The 22,904-nt window shown below is 47.6% G+C and overlaps 1 protein-coding gene across 7 annotated transcripts in view; it reads right to left on the reverse strand.

The window, feature by feature from the left end:
* MRTFA (myocardin related transcription factor A) overlaps positions 1-22,904 on the reverse strand; it is a 195,778-nt gene that overhangs the window by 66,419 nt on the left and 106,455 nt on the right. The window contains exon 1 of one of the 7 annotated variants that reach the window (XM_074941662.1): positions 21,904-22,045. The exons of the other annotated variants lie outside the window; for them this stretch is intronic. Coding sequence (XP_074797763.1) covers positions 21,904-22,030 — 127 coding nt within the window. The 5' untranslated portion in view covers positions 22,031-22,045. Of the gene's footprint in view, positions 1-21,903; positions 22,046-22,904 lie in introns of those variants that run through there. 7 annotated transcript variants of the gene reach the window in all.

Here is a 22,904-nt window from a genome sequence, read left to right on the forward strand (position 1 = left end):
CTGCTCAAGAAAAAGTTCTAAGTTTTTAAACCATGCTCATCACCATGTGACATGATCTGAAGCACGCATCTCTGTCACAGGAGAAATGAGGCTCCCCCACAAAGATCAGCAGTAGACAGGATGGATCCCCCAAATTCACCATATACACAACAAGCATATCAACTTCCCTGATGTGGAAAAGTATCCTATTCGTCCCATCGTGTTCAACCTGGAATTCTTGAAAAGTCTACTAACACATTTGTTTCTACTATTACCATGTCCTCTGGTACATACAGTCTATATCCTAGGATGAGCGTTCTCTGTGGCAGGGACTGGTTTGTTTGTTTGTACAGTGCCGAGTACAACAGGGCATTGATCCATAATTAAAAAACCCAACCACCTCTGATGCCAGAATTTTATTAACATCAGCAAACCAAACTCAGCAATTCACAATGGCCTGCATGACCACAGATCAAGTACAGACAAGGTCCCTGCTCTAAAAAGCTTACAATCTACATAAGACAAAAGTGAGGATCAACAAAAGACATCAGCAACAATACACTCACATGGTTACTCAGAGAAGCACAAGAGTTCCATTCACTTGGGAGTTTTGTTTTGTTTTTCAGTCCCCTACTGCCCTCAGGCAAGATGGCAAAAGTAGGTTTAAGAGGGATTTGGATGAGGTGAGGAAGACGGCTTGGCAAATAGGTTTTGGAAGGATGTTGGTGCACAGGAGCAGCACAGGAGGAGGCATAGAGGCTTGGGAGTGAGAGAAGTGAAGAAAGGAAGCATGAAGCCTGGTATCATTTGTGAAACAGGGGGACACAGTGGGGACACAAGGGGATGCAGAGTTAAAAGGCAATGAGATCAGAGATACAGATGGGGCAGGGCAGTATAGGGCCTTGAATGCTGTTTGTAATGGTGATCAAATGGTCCAGTAGAAGCGTGTATTTCTAAGCACTCTTCCAGCATCTACTATGGGCTTTCCAATGACAAACAGCCAAGGAACAGTACTCCATTTGTAGCCAGACTTTATGAAGTTATACTAATTATTCTGTCCAGAGAGAGATTAGCCCCATGCAAGCATCATATTGGCATTGTAAAGTTAGGGCAAACTCCATGCAGAGAGCGCTGAAACTGGGTCTCCACCTTTGAAAGGTGGTCAGCCAATCAACGTCACTCACTTCCCACACAACAGCATGGTTGTGTGACATAAGAAGTTAGGCCAGGAACAGCTGCTGAATGCATGTGTTAATGAATAGTAGATGTATCGTTGTCAGGTGAGCACATCAGAACTAGTTCATTAATATGTCCATATATGGAATGTGGATGACCCTTCAACTGTGAATAATCTGAGTTCTAATAGTTTGACTAGCCAGTAGAGATGCAAACCATAGGGTGAGATCTTTAGACTCAAAGACTTTAAGATAAGAAGGGACAATCACAATCATCTAGTCCAGGGGTGTGCAAACTTTTTGGCCTGAGGGCCACATTGGGGCTCCCAAACAGCCTGGCCCCCACCCCCATCCACCCCTCCCACTTCCTGCCCCCTGACTGCCCCCCTCAGAACCGCCAACCCATCCAACTCCCCTGCTCCTTGTCCCCTGACCACCCCCTCCCAGGACCCCACCCACCCACCCCCAGGACCGCACCCCCTATCCAACCCCTCCTGCTCCTGTCCCAACTGCCCCAACTCCTATCCACACCCCAGGCCCCTGACAGGCCTCCCAGGACTCCCATGCCTATCCAACCGCCCTCTGCTCCCTGTCCCCTGACTACCCCCCGGGACCCCTTGCCCCTTATCCAACTCCCCCACCCCCTTACCATGCCGCTCAGAGCGGCAGGACTGGCAGCCGTGCCGCCCAGCCAGAGCCAGCCATGCAACCGCGTTGCACAGCAGGAGCTCGCAGCCCGAGCACTGGAGGCACAGCGAGCTGAGGCTACAGAGGGTGGGAGGGAGAGCAGGGCTTGGTAAGTTCAGTCTTGAAGCCAGTTAGGTTTTTTGCCCCCACTGCTCCCCTTAGAAGCCTGTTCCAGAACATCACTCCTCTGATGGTTAGAAACCTTCATTTAATTTCAAGCCTAAACTTGTTGATGGCCACTTTATATCCATTTGTCCTTGTGTCAACACTGGCGCTTAACTTAAACTCCTCTCTCTCCCTGTATTTATCCCTCTGATGTATTTAGAGAAACCAACCATATCTCCCCTCAGCCTTCCTTTGGTTAGGCTAAATAAGCCAAGCTGAGTCTCCTCTCCTAAGGTATCAGAGTAGCAACCATGTTAGTCTGTATCCACAAAAAGAACAGGAGTACTTGTGGCATCTTAGAGACTAACAAATTTATTTGAGCATAAGCTTTCGTGGGCTACAGCCCAAAGTGGGCTGTCGCCCATGAAAGCTGGCTGTAGCCTACGAAACCTTATGCTCAAATAAATTTGTTAGTCTCTAAGGTGCCACAAGTACTCCTGTTCTTTCTCCTAAGGTAGGTTCTCCATTCCTTGGATCATCCTAGTAGCCCTTCTCTGCATCTGTTCCAGTTTGAATTCATCTTTCTTAAACATGGGAGACCAGAACTGAACACAGTATTTCAGATGAGGTCTCACCAGTGCTTTGTATAATGGTACTAACACTTTCCAAGCTGTACTGGAAATATCTCACCTGTTGCATCCTAGGACTGCATTAGCTTTTTTCATGTTCGCATTACATTGGTGGCTCAGTCATCCTGTGATCAATCAATACACCCAGGTCCTTCTCGTCCTTTGTCACTTCTAACTGATTCATCCTCAGCTTATAGCAAAAATTCTTCTTGTTAGTCTCTAAATGCATGGCCTTATCCTTTGTACTATTAAATTTCATCCCATTTCTATTATTCCAGTTTACAAGGTCATCCAGATCTTCTTGTATGATATTCCAGTCCTCCTCCGTATTGGCAATGCCTCCCAACTTTGTGTCATCCACAAATCTTATTAGCATGCTCCCTCTTTTTGTGCCAAGGTCATTAATAAAAATGTTTAAAAAGATTGGTCCCAAGTCCGATCCCTGAGAAACTCCACTGGTAAGCTCCCACCAGCCTGACAGTTCACCTTTCAGTAAGCATTTTGTCCCTGTCCACTCAATGCAAGAATCCACACTGGCCACGTCAGTTTAAACTTTTCCACAGACCCTAACTCCTGAGAAACACCATCCTCTTGAGTTATTAAACTTGCAGGATTTTATTAAAAAAAAGGTTTGAGGGGATAAATGAAAGACTATCCAGAAAGCTATAATGCCACCAAGTTTTCACCTCACCCTTGGAGGAAAGCTATGCCCCAAGAGGGCTCCATCCCCTCCTGTTGTTAACACTGTCCTCCCTATACCTTCAAGTCTGTTGACCTTGCGTTAAGTGTTTGGTCCCATTTTAGACTTCAAAACGGCAGATCAGGGAGCTCACCGTTATATTCCCTTGTAAAGGCACCTATTGCATTATATAGACAATAAGACCATGGTTAAGCATGATTGTTAAATTCTGTTCTATGGTTTGTGCAGATAGGCCTGTAGGTTTCTAACAGTTTGATTAGCATGATTTTTATCAGAAAAAAATCCCTGCACACAACAGACAAGGAAAATGTTACTGTCTTTGCTAGCAACCATCACATTTAAACACATTTGTAACTAGCACAGTTCTGTTCTTGGTGTGAACAGAGCTATTTTCTACTACAGTTGAGCTAGAGATACTCCCCCACAGGGAATGAATATGGTCTATCTATCTCATTTTCCATTGGTCTTAGTTAAGAAAGGGGAAACTGGAAGTCTGGTTCATGGTACCCTAACAAGTTAACATGGCATCCACCCACTATCCCCTATCAGAGAGAGGGCATCAGGAGCAGTCTCTTCATCCCACAGATTAATTATGCCTGTTCCACCTCCCATTCTTTACTACAGGTTGGCAGAGAGATTGCTCTTGCCAAGAGAAGTACTGCTTTGACATTTTGAACTGAAATTTATTGGTGTAGCAGATGACAGGATCAGTAATTAATGCACAGGGAAAGCTGAATAGATGGAGTTTTCTGAGCAGGTCACTTATTTTTGGCATGTATTTCTTTAACATCGATCAATGACTTAAAACATGTGAGAACACCGAATAACTTGGGGTGAAGGAAATGACAGACATCTTACACCACAGTATAAATACAGAGATTAGATTTATGCAAACAGTCTGTCAGCTGGCTTTGAAGACATTATAAGCAGAGACTATTGACCCTCTTTGGCACCTAGCTATGCTGGACAGGGAAACCATGGTAGAATCTTCTAGCAAGAACTGTGCTGAAGCATGTTTCACTAGAAAAGTAGTTTCTCTATGCAGTGCAGGCAGAGCGTCAAGAGTGCAAGTATCAAAATGTGTTATATATGAAGAGCTCCTGCTTTTCAGCACTTACCAGGCTGTCTGAAGCATCAGGCAGTTAGTTATCTGACATTTAAAAGTATATACATACACTGAATATATTTTTAGACAGCAAATAAATGCAGAGCCACACAAATGGTTTGCTAGGGATCACTTTCCCAGCCTCTTCAACCCTCGTGAATTTGCTTGATTAAACTGTGAAGGAGATTCAGTTGATAGGTGAGGGCGTTTCTATAGTAAATTTTACATGGTATCATTACTAGTACAAAGGTTGTTTTGATACATACTATCGATGCTTGCACAGAATGCACCACACCCATTCTATTCTGTCATTTTGTATACGTATCTGCTTCTTCTGCCTCTCTCTCTTACATGTGGGAGCCCTACCATGCTTTCATTTTAGTGTTACTTCCTGCTAAGAGGGTTTCATGCTAGACTTTGAGAGCTCAACTAGATCACAGTTAGTAAACAAGCCTTCCTTCCCTCTCCTCCTCCATTCCTAGTATGAAAATAGCTAGGGCTAAAGCAACAGGTGGGAATCATTACACTGACAGGAATAGTTCACTAGACTCCAACGAGAGAGTGAACGTCACATTAAAAAAACATTAGGGCAACAGGACAGAAAAAGAAGAGAGCACAGCTTTAAAAGTCTATGGCCTGGTCTATACCACAATTTTAAGTCGACATAAGATGCCTTCCATCGACCTAATTGTGCATGTGTCTACATTTAAATTTCTCTCCCACTTATGTAAGGACCCCATTAAGCCAACATAAGAACACCAGCTCCCAGACAGCACAGATCCATGGTCAATGCAGTGTAGACACTGTTACCTATGTTAACCCTAACAGTCCTCCACCAGCTGTCCCACAATGCCCAACATTGACCACTCTGGTCAAAATCATTAACTCCGCTGCCCAGGGTGCACACATACCAAAAGCTTCCTCCCTTCCTTTAAAAACCCTTGCAAATTTTTGAAATGCCCTTTTCTGGTTGTCCAGCTTGGTGAGCACATCACTATCTGCTCTTCGTGGTTGTACTCAACTGCCCAGCTGACCATGCTGGATTCATGTTCCAGACGCGTTCCTGCCTGGAGCAGACAGGAGATATTGGGTCTCCTAAGCCTGTGGGGAGAAGAGGCTGTGCAGGCACAGCTTCGAACCAGCCGTAGAAACACTGACATCTATGAGCAGATTGCTCAGGGGATTCAGGAGAAGGGGTACGACAGGGACCAGCAGCAGTGCCACGTGAAAGCCAAGGAACTGCAGCAGGCTTACCAGAAGGCCAGGAAGATCAAAAATCAATCTGGTGCCAAGCCGCAGGCAGACACTTTTGCAAAGAGATGCATGCCATACTTGGAGAAGAGCCCACCACCACCACACACACCACAGTCAATACCTCTGAGGAGCCCAGGTAACAGGCCTCTGCTGTAAACAGTGAGAATGAGGAGGTGGATGAGGAAGAGGAATATGGGGGACAGGTGACCGGAGCTGTGCTGTAAGTCAGGACTTTTTTTTTCTTTTTTTTTTTTTTTGACTCCACCACAGCCTGTCTCTGCAGTCAAACACGAGTGATCACCAACTCAGGGGGAAGGAATCTTGAGTAAGTGCGGAACTAAATTTCCCATTACACTGATGGCATCCTCAACTTAGCAGGACTCAGCAGTTGACTTTTCATTACTTTATTTGTACTAAAAGAGGTAGTGGTATAACACAGAGGTCGAGTTGCCAGAGGCTTTTCATTCCCCTCTGAGTTAGGCGGATGGAGGGGAATCCGGAGCAGTTTATGTAAATAGGGAAGTCCCTTGAAGCCTTCTGAGAGATCTTGATGAAAGGTACTCTGCAATTCCTTCCCAACCGTTTTGAAGGATTGCAGCCTTATTTCTTCCTTTGCAGTAGGACACTTTCCTACACCAGTCATTGATAACTTCAACAGGCACGACTACTATAAACTGGCTAACGGCATATGGAAAAAGGCAACTTTGGGACACCAGCTGTGCTCTTTCTGTATCAGCTACCACAACCATCCCATGTAGAAAATGGTGCCAGTATTCAGGGCCGGTGCCCTATATTCACTTTCATGCAAGCAAGCAATTCTGTCATTGTTTCCCTCACGCCTGGCAGGTCACACTCATCCTAGCTTGAGCTGAGAGGGGCACCAGACACAATCACTCCAAAGCAGAAGTGCCAACAAGCATGTCGTGTTTAACATTTTAGGGGAGCAAGGAAAGGGAGAAGTCCTGAATCTTAAGTTTTGTTTTCTGTTCCTACTATATTGAGAATGGTACCGGTGTGTTTTATCTGTTGCTGCAGCCGCTGCGCTCTTAAGGGATACCCCCTCCACTGCAGCGGAACAACTGACCCAAATAAGGAAGAGAAAAAGGAGACTATGTAGGAGGACATCTTCTGCAAGATCCTGCAAGCCAGTGCTGCATCAGACCTTGAACAGCGGGCCTGGAAGGTGAATATGGCAGACTGCATGGAGAAGGAAAGAGCAGACAGGAGAAAGGCACAGGGAAGGGGAAGGGAGATGCACCAGGACAGAATGAGCTTCTTCAGCAAACTCAGATGCTGCAGACTCTTGTGAACCTCCAGGTTCAACAATCCTGAGCTCGACTCCCATTGCAGTCAGTGGAGAACTACAGCACAGCACCTCCCTACACCTCACTCAGCATTCCACATGGTTCAGGGTCTGCAAACCTACTCCTACCACTCCACACTGGGGAAAAGCATGGATAACCATAGCTTCACATACATGAAGTGTGAGAGCCGCAGTTGATATATGTATATCCGCAGCTGATATATAGCTACAATGGACATCAGTGTTCATTCCTATTTGTTTATTAAGGTTCCTAAAAAAAATACTGAATTAAAATGTATTTACTTAAAGTTCCTCAGATTTTTTTAGCTGCTTTTGTAACTGAATAAAACTTTTGTTTTGAAAGTTATTCATCTTTATTCATTTACAACACATGGTGCATAATGCCTTATTAGTAGTCTTGTACACTTACAACCAGTCCTAAACAGCATAATCATCAAATGTACAGCAAGCACCCCAACATTCATGATATATGCACAGCTGTGCAGCAGCACCACACAAATTCCTAATAGGTCCCTGAACTACAACCTAGGTTGAGCAAAGTACACTACAGCACATTAACAGCAAGTCACAGTAAAGTGCTCTTTCAAATCTCCCTAAGCCAGTGGTCTCCAAAGCGGGCGGGGTGAGCGGCAGGAGGAGCGCCGCTGAAGGCTCTCCCCTCTCCGTCTTCAGCAGCATGTCGGTGGCAGCTTTTTTTTTTTTTTTTTTGCTTCCCTAGAGCTGGCCCTGGGGGTGCGCGATCCAAAAAGTTTGGAGACCACTGCCCTAAGCCATATAGCTCCTCACTGAGTTTGTCTGATAGCCCCTGTGTCTGGCTGTTCAAACTCAGCAGACACATGTTCCTGCTCTGCCCTGACCACAACTTTGCTCCCTTTGCTTCATAAATATTATGCAGGACACAACAGGCAGCTATACCCACTCGGATATTTTTCACACTGAGATCCAATCTGTTGAGTAAACAATGCTAGAAACCTTTCAAAAGCATGTTTCAGAGTAACAACCGTGTTAGTCTGTATTCGCAAAAAGAAAAGGGGTACTTGTGGCATCTTAGAGACGAACCAATTTATTACTGTATGCATCCGATGAAGTGAGCTGTAGCTCACGAAAGCTTATGCTCAAATAAATTGGTTCGTCTCTAAGGTGCCACAAGTACTCCTTTTCTTTTTTCAAAAGCATGTTCAACTGTCATTTTACTCCTGGGGGAATTCTGCACCAGCACAGAGAGGCACTGCAGTTTTGCCTTTCGCCCACCAGGGGCTGCTGTGGTGCCAGAAATGAGGACAGCCAGCTCACAGGCTTAGCAGACAGCAGCTGATAGGGAGGAGAGGCCGCATTCCTCAGAGAGCCCTGCCCCTAGGGCCAGGTGAGGAGGCACGGAATGGGGTGGGGGGACAAACTGGGGCAGGGGTTAAATGGGAGTGGGGGAGCAGGGACATATGGTGTGGGGGTGCCAGGGCACATCGAGACCGGGGCAGATATGCCTGACTGAATGGAAGAAGCTAGGGGTCAGCCAGGGTCTGCATAGAGGAGGCTCCCTAACAAACCCTCCCCTCCACCCCCCAAAAATACCTGTCCCATACTTGTCCCACCCACACTCAACAACCCTTCTGCTTCAGTCACAGCTCCTTCTCAGCAATTACTTCCCTCTCCCTCAACTCCTCCATTACCCCAGACTCCCCCAAGCCTTTGCATTGCTTCTGAGGGGTGCGGGAAATACGTTTCTGTGTTGTAGTTTAAATCAATTATTACTCAAAGTTCTGTATTAATAAGCATAGTAAAGAATCTATTTGTTGAAAAACATTTCCTGAATCTTTTTTGTTGTCTGTATTGTTACAGACATATTTGCTGATTGGTATTTTGAAATAAAATTACCAAAATAATTGAACCTGGCATGATTATATTGTTATTTTGACAAAATATGCAGAATCTTAAAATACTGTGCACAGAACTTTTAATTTTTTAGCGCGGAACTCCCCAGGAGTAGGTTCTGCACCTGCTGAGCAGGTAGTTGAATGTTTCCTTGCTGCTGGCGAGGTGGCCAATGTACAGCTTCATGAGCCAGTGGAGTAAGCAGTAGGCTGGATCCCACAGGATCACTATTGGCATTTCAACAATACCAGTAGTAAAGTGCTGGTCAGGAAAGAAGATCCCTGCTTGTAGCTTTCTGAACTGTCCTGTGTTCTCAAAGATGTAAGCATCATGCTCCTTTCCCTGATGAGCCAACATTGATGTCAGTGAAGCATCCCCAGTGATCCACCAGAAAAGACAGTTACCCTTTTCCATAACTGGTGTTCTTTGAGGTGTGTGCTCGCCACATGCACTGGTGCCAGAAGTTTTTTCCTCAGCAGTAACTGTAGGGGACTGGCTCTGGCGCTCCCTGGAGTGGCACACGTATACCGCGGCATACAGAGCACCGACGGCTCCCTCCATCCTCAGTTCCTTCTTGTCAGAAACTCTGACAGTGGGGAAGGAGGGCGGGTTGTGGTATGGACATGAGCAACACATCTCAAAGAACACCAGTTACGGAAAAAGGTTTCTTCTTCAGGTGATTGCTCATGTGCATTCAACTTAGGTGACTCCCAGCAGTTCCCCTGGAGGTGGGTAGGAGTTCATGGACATGTAGATTGCAATACAGCTCTGCCAAACCCAGCATCGTCCCTGGCCTGCTGCGTGATGGCATAGTGGGCCATGAACGTGTGTACCGAGGACCACGTTGCGGCTTTACAGATGTCCTGGATTGGAACGTGTGCCAGGAATGCCACCGAGGATGCCTGCGCTCTAGTGGAGTGGGGTCTGATGATCGGCGGAAGAGGAACACCCGGTAACTCACAGCAGGTCCAAATGCAAGAGGTGATCTGGTTAGAAATCCTTTGCGTGGCCACTGGGAGGCCCTTTATCCTGTCAGCTGTAGAGATGAAAAGCTGAGTCAACTTACGGAAAGGTTTTGTCCAATCTAGGTAGAAAGCCAGAGCCCTTCTTACGTCCAAAGCATAAAGGCACCTCTCTTCACTAGTCTCAGGGGGCTTAGGACAGAAGACCAGAAGAAAGATGTCCTGGCTCATGTGGAAAGTGGACTCACCTTGGGAAGGAAGGCTGGGTGGTGCTGGAGCTGGACCTTGTCCTTATAGAATGCTGTGTACGGCGGTTCTGAGGTCAGGGCTCGCAGCTCGGAGACTTGCCTCGCTGACTTCACCACCACCAGGAAAGCTACCTTCCATGATAGGTGAGAGGGAGCACGAGGCCAAAGGCTCAAAGGGCAGATCCATGAGCCTGGACAGAACCAAGTTGAGATCCCACTGAGGGGCCGGGGACCAGACTTGAGGAAAGAGCCTCTAGAGGCCTCTAAGGAACCTTACAGTCATGTCATGGGAGAACACCATCTGCCCCTGCATTGGCAGATGAAAGGCCGAAATGGCCGCCGGGTGCACCCTGATAGAGGATTGCGCCAGGCCTTGGTTCCTTAAATTCATAGATTCATAGATATTTAGGTCAGAAGGGACCATTATGATCATCTAGTCTAAATGAAGCAGGTAGTCCAAGATCGAAGGCACTGAAGAATGCGAACAGGAGATGCCCCATTCAGCTGCCCAGCGGGAGAACCTCGTCCACTTTGCCAGGTACATCTGCCTAGTCAAGGGCTTTCTACTCTCGAGGAGGCCAGTTCATCCAGGTTCAGCCACGCAACATCCACGCTGTGAGGTGGACAGATGCAAGGTTGAGGTGCAAGAGTTGGCCGTGATCCTGTGACAGCAGGTCCAGTCAGTTCGGCAGCGACCAGTGGGGGATCGCTGACAAGCCTGATAGCATCCCAAACCAGTGCTGGCGAGGCCACACAGGGTCGATCATGATAACCTGCGCCTTGTCCCTCTTGATTTTTGCTAGGACCTTGCTGATGAATTGGAGGGAACGCATACATCAGGCTTCCTGCCCACGGCAGGAGGAAGGCATTGGAGAGGGAACCCTTGCCCAGACCCTGTCTGGAGCAAAACCTGTGGTACCTCCTGTTCTGCCTGGTGGCAAACAAATCCACTTGGGGAGTTCCCCACCTCTGGAAGATCATGCTGGCTACCTCCGGGTGGAGCACCCACTCATGGTGAGAGGAGAAGTCCCAACTTAGGTGATCTGCTAGCATGTTCCTGGGCCCCGGAAGGTGACATGTTTCTAGATGGATTCCATGGTCGATGCAGAAGTCCCAGAGATGGAGTGCCTCTTGGCAAAGGGCTGAGGATCGCACTTCACTTGCCTGTTGATGTAGAACATCGAGGCTGTGTTGTCCGTGAGGACTCTGACCACTCTGCCCGACAGGTAAGGTAGGAAGACCGCGCATGCTCTGCGCACCATCCTGAGCTCTTTGACGTTTATGTGTATCGTCAACTCCTTTGGGGACCACATACCTTGGGTCTGGAGGGTGCCAAGGTGCGCCCCCCCAATCTGAGGAGTTCGAAACCAACTCAACTGAATTAGGAGTGCTGACGCAGGGAATTCCTTCCAGGACTTTCCTGGGGTCGGTCCACCATCACAGCGAGGTAAATACTGTTGTGCGGATGGTGACAACCTTCTCCAGGTGGTCCCTGGACTAAGAGTAGACTGTCGCTAGTCACTGCTACAGGGGGTCACATCTGGAGCCTGGCGTAGCACACCACATATGTACACGCTACCATGTGACCCAGTATGTGTAGGCAAACCCTGGCAGTGGTCAGAGGAAACGCAGAGACTTCCGCAATGAGGTCTGTCAGTACCCTGAATCTCTCCAGCGGCGCCGCAGGTTGAGTCGAGCACCGCTCCGATGAACTCTATCCTCTGTACTGGAACTAACGTGGATTTTTTTTCATTCACCAACAGGACGAGGCTACAGCACGTGGCTAGCAGCACCGCGATGTCCCCTTGGACCTGGAGTTGCCCTTGACAAGACAGTCGTCGAGATATGGGTAGATCTGGATATCCCAACATCTGAGGTAAGTCGCCATCGCTGACATGCACTTGGTAAATACCCATGGTGCTGTCGCTAGGCCAAACGGGAGGACCACAAATTGATAGTGGTCGGGACCTACCATGAACCGGAGGAAGCGTCTGTGTCTCTTGAAGATGGTGATGTGGAAGTACGCATCTTTCAGATCAAGAGCAGGGTACCAGTCTCCCAGATCCAGGGAGGGGATGATGGAAGCCAGGGAGACCATGCAGAACTTCAGTTTCGCTAAGTAGCAGTTCAAGCCCCGCAGGTCTAGTATGGGCTGCAGACAGCCCTTGGCTTTTGGGATTAAAAAGTATCAGGAATAGAACCCCTTATTCCTGTACTCCACAGGAACTACCTCCACAGCACTCAGCTGTAGTAGACCCTCTACCTCCTGCACGAGAAGATTCTCATGAGAGGGGTCCCTGAAGAGGGACGGGGAAAAGGGGTGGGAAGGGGGGGTAGAAAGTAACTGAAGTGTGTAACCCTGCGACATCGTACTGAGGACCCAGAGGTCTGCTGTTATAGACGCCCAAGCAGGGAGGGAAGGAAGAAAGGCAGCTGGCAAACAGAGGGGAAGAAGGATCCAGGGAACAGTCAGGTAGGTTGCCCTCGGGCATACCGTCAAAACAGGTGCTTGCCCGTCTGTTTACTGCGGGTCGAGCCCGCCTGGGATGTAGACAGGGGTTGGTGACCAGGGCGCTTCCTGTAGCCCCTGGCTCTTTTGTGGGGAGGCTCCTGGAGAGGGTGGCTCCCCTGGCTCTGAGGCTGCTGCAGCTTAAACTGCTTGCAGGCAGGGCCGGGGACATACAGGCCCAGTGTTTTTAGGGTTGTATGGGAATCTTTCAGGCCATGGAGCTTAATGTCCATCTGTTCTGCGAACAGGGCCTGCCCATCGAAAGGGAGGTCTTGCATTGACTGCTGAGCCTCCAAGGAAAGACCAGACAGGAGCAGACACGAAACCCTGAGTAATGAGACAGCCGATGCCATGGTACGGGCGGTGATGTCTGCCGTAGCCGATGCCACCTGGAGAGCTGCTCTGGCTGCAGTCAAGCCCTCATCCAGGATCTCCCAGAATTCCTTCCTAGAAGCCTCAGGAAGGGCGTTCTCAAACTTGGTCATGGCCTGCCACATATTAAAATCATAGCAGCCTAGTAAGGCCTAATGGTTGGCCACCTGCAACTGTAGACTGGAGGACGAATAAACTTTACACTCAAACAAGTCCAGTCTCCTTGAGTCTTTATTCTTAGGGGTAGCCCCTGGTTGATCCCATTTCTCCCTGTGGTTGACCACCTCTACCACTAGGGAATAGGGTGGGTATAAAGATACTCGTGGCCTTTGGATAGCACAAAGTACTTGTGCGCCACCCTCTTGGAGATCGGAGGCAAGGAGGAGGGGGTTTGCCAGAGGGCATTTGTAATTTTAGCGACCTTGTCATGTAGGGGCAAATCTATCCTGGCTAGGGCCACAGGGCAGAGAACATTAAAGAGGGAATGTGCAGGTTCCTCTAACTCCACCGCCTGGAGGTCCAGGTTGGCGGCAACCCTCTTCAACAGCTCCTGATGCGTCTTAGCATCATCCTGGGGCACCGGTGGAGGGGGCACTACTATGGCTTGTCTGGCAATGAGGAGGAGGAAACTGGTACCAAGGGATCCTCCGCAACCATAGGTGGTCCGGCAGCTTGCTCGCTCACTTCCTCCTGTGCCTGCGAGGTGCCTGCAGCCGAGGCCTCTTGGGCTGGAGGGGGGCGGGAGAGGGAGGTAGCCAATCTCGCCGAAGCTCCAGATACCGAGCAGGCGGCCTGAGAGGGCTGAATGAACCCCCATGGGTACCGCTGTGCCGGCCATGGAGTCTGAGGCAACGGATCTGGCTGCGGTGCCACTGACATAGGCTCTGGCACCTACAGTGCAGACTTGTCTTGTCGCTAGGGAACCTTGCTCAGAACCACGAGCGGTTGCTCCCCTGCAACTAAGACGGAGCTGATTGGTGGCTCTGTCCCAATCAGTACCGGTTGCCCCTCCTGGAGTTGGATTTGGCTGACCTTGATGAGCGTTTGGATTGGGGCCTCAGCAACCAATGGCACTAGGCGGATCCACGACAGTCCTGAGCTGGCGATCTACGCCTCACGCTTAAAGAGTGGTACCAGGATGTGGAGCAGGAATGGGAACTAGAACAGGCTTGGCGTTGTGCTGATGTAGCTGCATGCAGTGATGCTGCCCGAGGGGGGAGATCAGCGACGGTTCGGGAAACGGTACCGTCGGTCCCTTGATCTGTCCCTGGAGCAGTACCGGTACCACGGAGATTCCAGACGCCAACTCCGAAACTCCAGGCATGCCTCCAGAGGTCTGTGCCCGGTTACCGGCGAGCCGCACCTTGAGTCTCTCTGCTCTTGTCCTAGGTCTGGAGACCGGATGGGGCTATGAAGCTTCTGCCTATCACAGTCAGAAGCATGTCAGATGCAAGAGGGCGACCATTGGCGAGATGTCCCCCGCGATGGGGAGCGCTGCCAGAAAGGTGGAGACTATGGTGGTCCCAATGCGGATTTACCCCGGGATCGGGACCCCGCAGGGACTGGAGTGGGCGGCACCAGGAGGGACAATGTCTTGCACCGCTTGGAGGTCTTCCAGCGTGGACACCTGGAGTGGACAAGGACCTCCACCACTATCCGGGGCAGCCGGCGGGGAGCAGGCTGGGCTATACCGCTCAACCTGAACTGGGGCCTGGAATCCCAAAGGGGGCGAAGAGGCGCCCGAGGCAGAGGCTTGGTCCACCACAGACTTGTCCTTTCCCTTGCGGGAAGCTGAAGACCTTCCTCACCCAGTCTTCCTGGGCTTCTTGACTGGAGCCATGGAAGGAGACCAGTGCCAGCTTGTAGATCCACTTGTAGCAATTGCAGGGTTTAAAGCCTGGGGACCAGGGCATGCCCCAGTCCTGAGGCAAAGTCCCTTTAGGGACCTACTACGTCTCTAACTTAACAAATAGGCTGAACTAAACTAGAGGGAAACTATATACCGTAATATTTGCAAGAGGCAAAAGTCGTCAAACAAAAAGCAACAGCTCTAGCTGAAACAGCACCAGTTCCAGGCACCATCACTAGCAGCAAGAAAAAACTGAGGGTGGAGGGGGCCAGTGGCGCCCTATATGCTACGGCATATGCGTGCCACTCCAGGGGGTGCCAGAGCCAGGCCCCTACAGATACTGCTAAGAGAAAAACTTCTAGCACCTGTGCATGTGGCGAGCACACACACCTAAGCTGAATGGACATGAGCAATCACTTGAAGAACTTGCATAACCATAGAAAAATAGCCCCTTCTGTTGACATACTCTGTGGCCAAAATAGCAATGTGTGTGCCATCTATTCCTCCACCACAGTTCAGGAACCGCATAGCTGCAAAGCCAACCACTATGGTCTGCACATTACCAAGAGTCACAGTCCTGAATAGCAGGAGACTATTAATAATCCTGCACACCTGTATGACATCAGCCCCCATAATGGATTTTCCCACTCCAAAATGACTTTGCACTGCCCGGTAGCAATCCAGCATTGCAAGTTTCCATAGTGTGGTCGCCACTAGCTTCTCCACTATCGGTGTAGCTTAATGTGGTGTCCCTGCATTGGAGGGCTTGGGCGAGCTTGGCATACAGATCCAGGAATGTGGTCTTGCACATCTGAAAGCTCTGCACCCATTTCTTGTCATCTCAAGCCTGCATTACAAAGTGATTCCATCAGTTAGTGCTTGTTTCTTGAGCCCAGACACAGTGCTCCATCTGCAGCTCCTTAATGAACACCAACAGCCACCTCAAGTTGTTTCTCACTATGTTCCACAGCAAACTGACCACCAGGAAATCATCATGTACCCCGCAGTTCTTCTGGCTTTGCAAATACTCTAGAGGATAGTACATCCTGTGCTTGCAACGCTCATGACAGTGGTGCAGAGCTGTGCAGGCTTCATAATTCTGTCAGAGATGGCAGGCAGCGACATGCACAGGTTCATGGGAAATGGAAAACAGGGATGAAAATTATGGGATAGAGATGGTATTATGGGATGAAGAACATTGCATTATGGGAGGTTGACCCCTTGCTCCTAGTCTCTGTATGACTCGTTTTTGCCCCACTATGTGTTGCCAAAACTACCTGCTGAATGGTGACGGGTTGCACTCTGGAATGCTTACTCATGGTGAACCACACGGTGCATCAATACTCAGTCCTGGTGAGTATGTGCAGTGCCGATGCAAGGAACCAAGTATGCGCACACACAAGTGATACATTAACCACAGCAACTATATGCTGACATAACTTGCATTGGCAAAACTTGCTGGGTAGACATAGCTTTGGGTACAAACTTTCCTACTTGACCTATGAAAACCTCTCATACAGCTGCCAACACCAGCCCTTCTCCCAAAAACTTCCAGTCCAACATCTTCATGTCCACCAGTTACCAGCCTCCGCTGCAACTTCTCCAATCTGTATGGCCAAGGATGGCATGCTGAGGATTAGGAGAAAAAGCCTAAACTGCCAGTTTGCCCTTGAGCCACTTCACACTAGCACATGATTATCACAGCTCGTTCACTGGATAAGGTGGAAGCTGTGTCCACTGCACACCCCACCCTTTAAGAGCAGTCTAATCAAATCATTCTGTCAGCAATATTCTTCAGAAGTGTTTACTAGTATTGTAGTTACACAGATTCCAGATGCCTACATTGGATGTGCATTCTGATCTGCCACAAGAGGCTCCAGCCTATCTGCTCCCCACGTAACAGATACTCTGTACAGTAGCCACTTCAGGATCGAATCACTGATCCCAATAAGCAGTTCATTCAGTATAGTGACGAATATCACGTCATATTTCAGACACTTACCCATTACATCTTGCAAACCCAAGACAATAATACTGCCTAATTTCTCATATTATCCATCCATACATTTATATCACACATCATAGTGATATCCTTCACAGCCCCTTCAGGTCCATTTGTAGTCCATTCTGAACTAGACGACACAAAAAACAGTTATAGAAAACATTCAACTCCAAGGCTGTGCTGTCAGACAAATCAAGGAACAAATAGCCAGGAACAAACCCCTTGTTAGGAATCTGTACATTCTGCTTAGACTTTCCAATATTGTTAACATACCATATGTGCTTTTCTGCTCTCTACTGCAGTGGTCTCCAAACTGGGATGCACACACCCCACGGGGTGCGCGGCAGCAGGAGCGCCGCCGGACAGCACTCCGCCATTTTTTTTCTTCGGCGGCAGCTCTGCACGTCCACAGCTGGTGTTCCCCTCCGGCGGCCAGTCTGCGGCAGGTCTTCCGGGCTTCACCCTGGGGGTGCACGAGCCAAAAAGTTTGGAGACCACTGCTCTACTGGATCTTAAAAATGTTAAGACTACCAGTTTGTAATACTTTTGCCCTCTGGTGGCTGGAGGTGTTATGACAACAAATGGAGACTTACTTTACCTCATGAGTTGAGACCTGTGCATTAACACACATTTACAGATTTTTACCTCTTCAAAGCACTGTACAGATTAACAAATGTTAATCCCCCTACCTCTGTGAGGTTCTTCCTATTTTTATAGATAGGGAAAGAGGTTATATTATTTGGGCAAGGTCACAGAATGGGTCATTGACAGAGTCTGTAAAAGCGGTCAGGAGTTCTTATTTACAGTTCCATGGTTAATCCCCCACATAACATTAGCTCTCTCAATTATGGAAAAACTGTCTGCATAATAAAGGTTGTAACAAGGTTTCTATGATAAGGCATATTTTCACAAGCACCAACACTCTTCAGAAAAAGTCCCAGACATCAACTTTTCATATGTGGTTTGTGACCAGGGAATCTATGGCAAAAACGGAGGTGAACTGTACAAGCAGTTTGAGATACAGGTCTTAGAAAAGATAGGTATAATTCACTATTGGAAGGGACTAAACCATTTTGGGCAAATCATCTCTGAAAAATAAGTCCAAACAAAGTTTGTTTCATTCAAGAGCTCCTGGTGAGAGCTGTTGCACAGTTCTGGAGAAGTTGAGATGTTTACTTTTGGAGCTGTTCCCCTCAGTAGGATCCCATGAATATTATCAGCCGTTGACTAGCTTTATGAAGTTTGTCAAATCTAGTAATGTCCTCCTCCCATACTATGTAAGGGCTTGGCACGCTTTGCAGTGTTCATAGGCCCAGGAGAACTTCTGCAGATGCTACAACCTGAACAGACATTCCTATAATACTCTGAAGCCCCACTCACTCCCAAGGAACCTTGAATGGAAAACACTGCTTATAGACTTTTGAAATTTGCAAATCTTTCAGCCCCAACACCCACACCTTTTACAAAATATGCACATGCCATCACCTTTCACCAGGTCTATAAGCAGGGCTGCCTCAAGTAGGCCTGGGACACCTTGGCTGACAAGTCTGAAGTTCACTGTGGGACCTCCTCCACCATACCTGCCCCAAACTCTTATCTCCTCCTATATGACAGCAGAGATTCAGACCTACAGAGGCAGGAAGAGGGAATGTGTCCAGAACAGTGTTTTTGTAGAGAATGTAAGTGACAGTAAAGGGGGATATGTAAAATACTCAAATTTACAACTGACATGGAGTACATCATTGGTCCAGCAGAACTGTGAAAGTTAATGGAAAGGGTCCTAGTGCAAGGACTGAGTATCAGGAGTTAGATGCAAGTGGGAATAAACTTTCAAGTACTGCTAAACATTGCTGATTTCATTTCTCCTCCTCCCCCACTTATTTTATCTTTGTGTCACTGTTTTCGCCTGTCCCTCTCTCAAAAACACTTGTCCCTGCTTCACTTCCCTGCCTCAAACCCACTGACATATAGCATAGATCAGTGGTTCCAAAACTTCATGGGTTCACACACTGCCTTTACATCAATTTAAGAAATGAACTGATGGAAGTTCCAGCTCACATACTACCAGTGGTTCAGGGGAAGGGAAGGGAACGAGGTCTACCCCAGAGGCAACTGCTTCTGAGTGGAGATGACGGGGTTGGTTGCAAAGAAGGATGGCATGAATATTTACTAGATAGGAAAAATTTGTATTTTCAGGAATTTGCATCCACAGATTTCAATACAGCCTAGCTTGGTGTGGAGTGAGACACTGTAACAAACTCTCCCACTACAGATACAGTGGAAGCAAGGAATAGAAATGCCATAGTTTCCTGCTCTTGGTGGTAGCAGAATGCTGTAGGCCACATTCCAGCAGAAGCTAGTACAATATAGTCGACTTGGCATTGCAACTCCATTCTACATCCCTGAGCTCCAGAATTTCCATTAACAGCTTCCCTACACTTGAAATGCTGCAGCTGTGCTGCTGTAACACTTTAGCGTAAGACACTACCTACACCAACAAGAGGGGTTCACCACTGGTGTAGTAATCCACCTCCCCCTCAGGAGGCAATGGCTGTGTCAACAGAATAATTCTTCTATCAGTTGAGCGCTGTCTACACTGGGGGTTAGGTCAGTTTAACTACACTGCTTAGGGATGTGGATATTTCACACCCCTGAGCAACGCAGCTGGGTAAACCTAACTTTTTAGTGTAGACCAGGTTTAAACTTTATTGCCTCCCCAGAACTCACGACATTTGGCTCTGCAATTGCAGAAATACAGTGCATGCTGGGGCATAAATACAGCTGGCATCCTGAGAACGCAGGAGAATGAATGGAGTAGCGCTTAGGTTACTGGGTCATGCCCCCCTTTTGCTATGGTAACAGCTATTTCTTTCCTTTCCTTTGACAGGAAGAAAGGAGTAAGCAGCATCCATTTCTCTTTCTTCCTGCCCTTACTAGAGGGTAGTTAGTGAAAACAGCCTTTTCCCATTTCATATGGTATTTGTATCCAGTATTAACTGATTACTGAGAAGTGGTCAGCTAAACTACTGCTATCATCCTATACCTACACAATCTTTATAGGTTTCAGAGTAACAGCCGTGTTAGTCTGTATTCGCAAAAAGAAAAGGAGTACTTGTGGCACCTTAGAGACTAACCAATTTATTTGAGCATGAGCTTTCGTGAGCTACAGCTCACTTCTGTAGCTCACGAAAGCTCATGCTCAAATAAATTGGTTAGTCTCTAAGGTGCCACAAGTACTCCTTTTCTTTTTACAATCTTTATATACAGTTTACAACGTGATTTAAGGATTAGAATTACCCAGTAATTCAGCATTCTTAATTTATTCCACTAAACATTCATCTCTCAATTGGGACAGTACCAGACTATCATCCACTGAGGAAGAGATTACAGAATTCCACCTTCTCTCCATCTGAGCACTGATCACCAAGAGATCTATAACAGGACAGCATACACAAGTGTTGTCTGGCTGTCTCCTAACAGAAATTCAAGATGTTCGCCCAAGCCTCTCAGATTCCCTGAGGAATCCCCTCATGGAACTAATGCCTTGGGAACAAAGGGCAAACTCCGAATCTTTCTTCAGATTAAACACCTTTTGTTAACTGGAAATGGGGGAAGAGGAAAGGAAATTAGTCACAGATTAGTTGAAATTAAAATCTCTGATCAATGATCAAAACTAGAGGAGTGGCATGCCACAGGTATCTCCTCTGCCTCTGAGAGAGTGCTTAACACACCTGCAATGCAGAAAAGTTTTACATTTTCTTTTTTACACTTAATATAGGGGTTTGGGTAGGGGCTTTATTCACTTTGTGCTGGCAGGCTCTGCAGTCCTGGAGCTGGGGGTGGGAGAGGAGGTGGAAGGGTGCAGGGAATCTAAATCCAGCTGCTAAAATCCTTTTCTATGCACTGACCATCTCTCTCTCCTTAATTACTGTAACCTTCTCCCATCTGGCTCCTTGCCTCTCAACTCTTCCTCACCAGTCTGTCCAAAATGTCACTGCTAAACTCATCCTCCTCTCCTCTCACTCAGATCATATCACTCCCCTCTTTGAATCCATCCACTGGCTTCCCTCTCAGCATGTTATATTAAAGATTCTTGTCTTCATCTACAAGGGTCTATTATAGTCTTGCTCCTACCTAAGTGTTCCCACTACTCATTCTGATGAAGTTAACCCTCTTATTTTCTTCATCCCATGTCCCAGCTTTTGTTTGTTGCCTTCTATCATACTGCGTACTATGCCTGGAACACTCTTCTTGCCGTCATTCATCAATCATCGTCTTCCCACGCCTTCAAACTCACACCTTCAAACAATCCTCCCAGCACCACTGCTCTTCATACTTTTCCTCTCCTGAATGTTGTCCTGTGCCTTGTGTTTAGGTTGTAAGCTCTTTGGGATAGAGAACATGGCTCATCTGTTTGTTAAAGTATCAAGTACGTTTATAGCACAATAAAAATGTTTAAAATAAAATTGTATTCAATATTCATGGAAAAGCTCCGTCTCAGACCTCCTTGAAACATTAAGGTACCCTGTGCCTAAACCATTTCCTGTGAAAGGGAGGGGGTTTCCCCTACTCCCCGAAAAGTGCCACATCCTCCCACTCCAAGGCCAAAGGGCTTTCATGAAAGCCAAGTCTTTACACTTCTCACTAAAAAGTCCCATCTCCTGATTACAAGAGCCCTATGCACATACAGTAATGAATTAGAACCCTGAAAGAAAACGGAAGCCATCCACAGCAACTAAGCATTGATGAAACACTCTATACCAGGGGTTCTCAAACTGGGGGTCATGACCACTCAGGGGGTCATGAGCGGTCAGTCTCCACCCCCAAACCCTGCTTCGCTTCCAGCATTTATAATAGTGTTAAATGTAAAAAAGTGTTTTTAATTTATAAGGGGGGGGTCACACTCAGAGGCTTGCTGTATGAAAGGGGTCACCAAAACAAAAGTTTGAGAACCACTAGTCTATACATTGTACTAATACAGCTCTGTAAGAATGGCTATGGGTCTTCTGGGATGGCAGAGCACAGGAGCCATCAGTAAACAGCTGAGTCTGGATGACTGCTGAGAAATGTGAAGGGAAGACCAGAGAAATTCAAGATAAAAACAAAAAAGGCAAACAGGGCAGAGACTGCTAACCTTCCCGTAAGCTGTGGTATGAATCCTGACAAGTGTTTGAACAGCTCTTCCCCTGCTTCGACACAGTCTCTGCAAGTGGCACAATCCCGACATAGGCAGGCTGGAGCGTCTTGGCTTTATCCAACATGCTGGAGGACGTCCCAGGATCAGAAGGCAGATGCAGTAACAAAGAAGATGTCCCTTAGGCCAGAAGAAGGGCTGTTTAATCCTCACAGAAGGCCCCAGTCACTATCTGTCACTGCACTGAGAAGGCTGCTTAATGATAGACTCCAAGGCTGAGCTTGCACAGGGACAGATAGACAATGGAGGCAGTGACAAATCCTGATTAGAATCAACAAGTCCCAGCAAAAAAAAGAAAAAATTTCCTTCCTGTCAGCACCAGGCTCTGCCACAGAAACCTCCCTGCTTCAATAGGCAGAGTGTGCATGCAGGGGGATAGATCTCAATTTGCAGTCTGCATAACAGAGGGGTGGGCTTCTTCGTGAAACCACTTGCAGTGACAGCCAACCTCATTCACCCAAAATAGTACACAGTTGGTTTCTCTACTCAGACCCCTAACACTTGCCAGACAAGCAAAATCACGTGACCGTGTCCCATTCCTATCCTCCCCCTTCTCTCTCCCCTCCCCCACACCCCCACTATTAACACAAAACAAAGAGACAAGGCTCTGGGAAAGGATCCTCTATTTAGGCCCAGAAAACGTAAACTCAGACAGTGACAGTGCAGCCTTCCAAACACACACTGCCCCCATCAATATACCTGCACCCTGACCTGGAAGAACCACCTCTTAGCAGATGAAACAACGAGGAGTCCTTGTGGCACCTTAGAGACTAACAAATTTATTTGGGCATAAGCTTTCATGGGCTAAAACCCACTTCATCAGATGCATGGAGTGAAAAATACAGTTAGCAGAATATATATTATAGCTCATGAAAAGATGGGAGTTGCCTTACCCAAGTGGGGGGTCAGTGCTACCAAGCTAATTCAATTAAGGTGGAAGT

The sequence above is a fragment of the Natator depressus genome, chromosome 1 (genome assembly GCF_965152275.1).
Source record: "Natator depressus isolate rNatDep1 chromosome 1, rNatDep2.hap1, whole genome shotgun sequence".
NCBI classification, from domain to species: Eukaryota; Metazoa; Chordata; order Testudines; family Cheloniidae; genus Natator; species Natator depressus.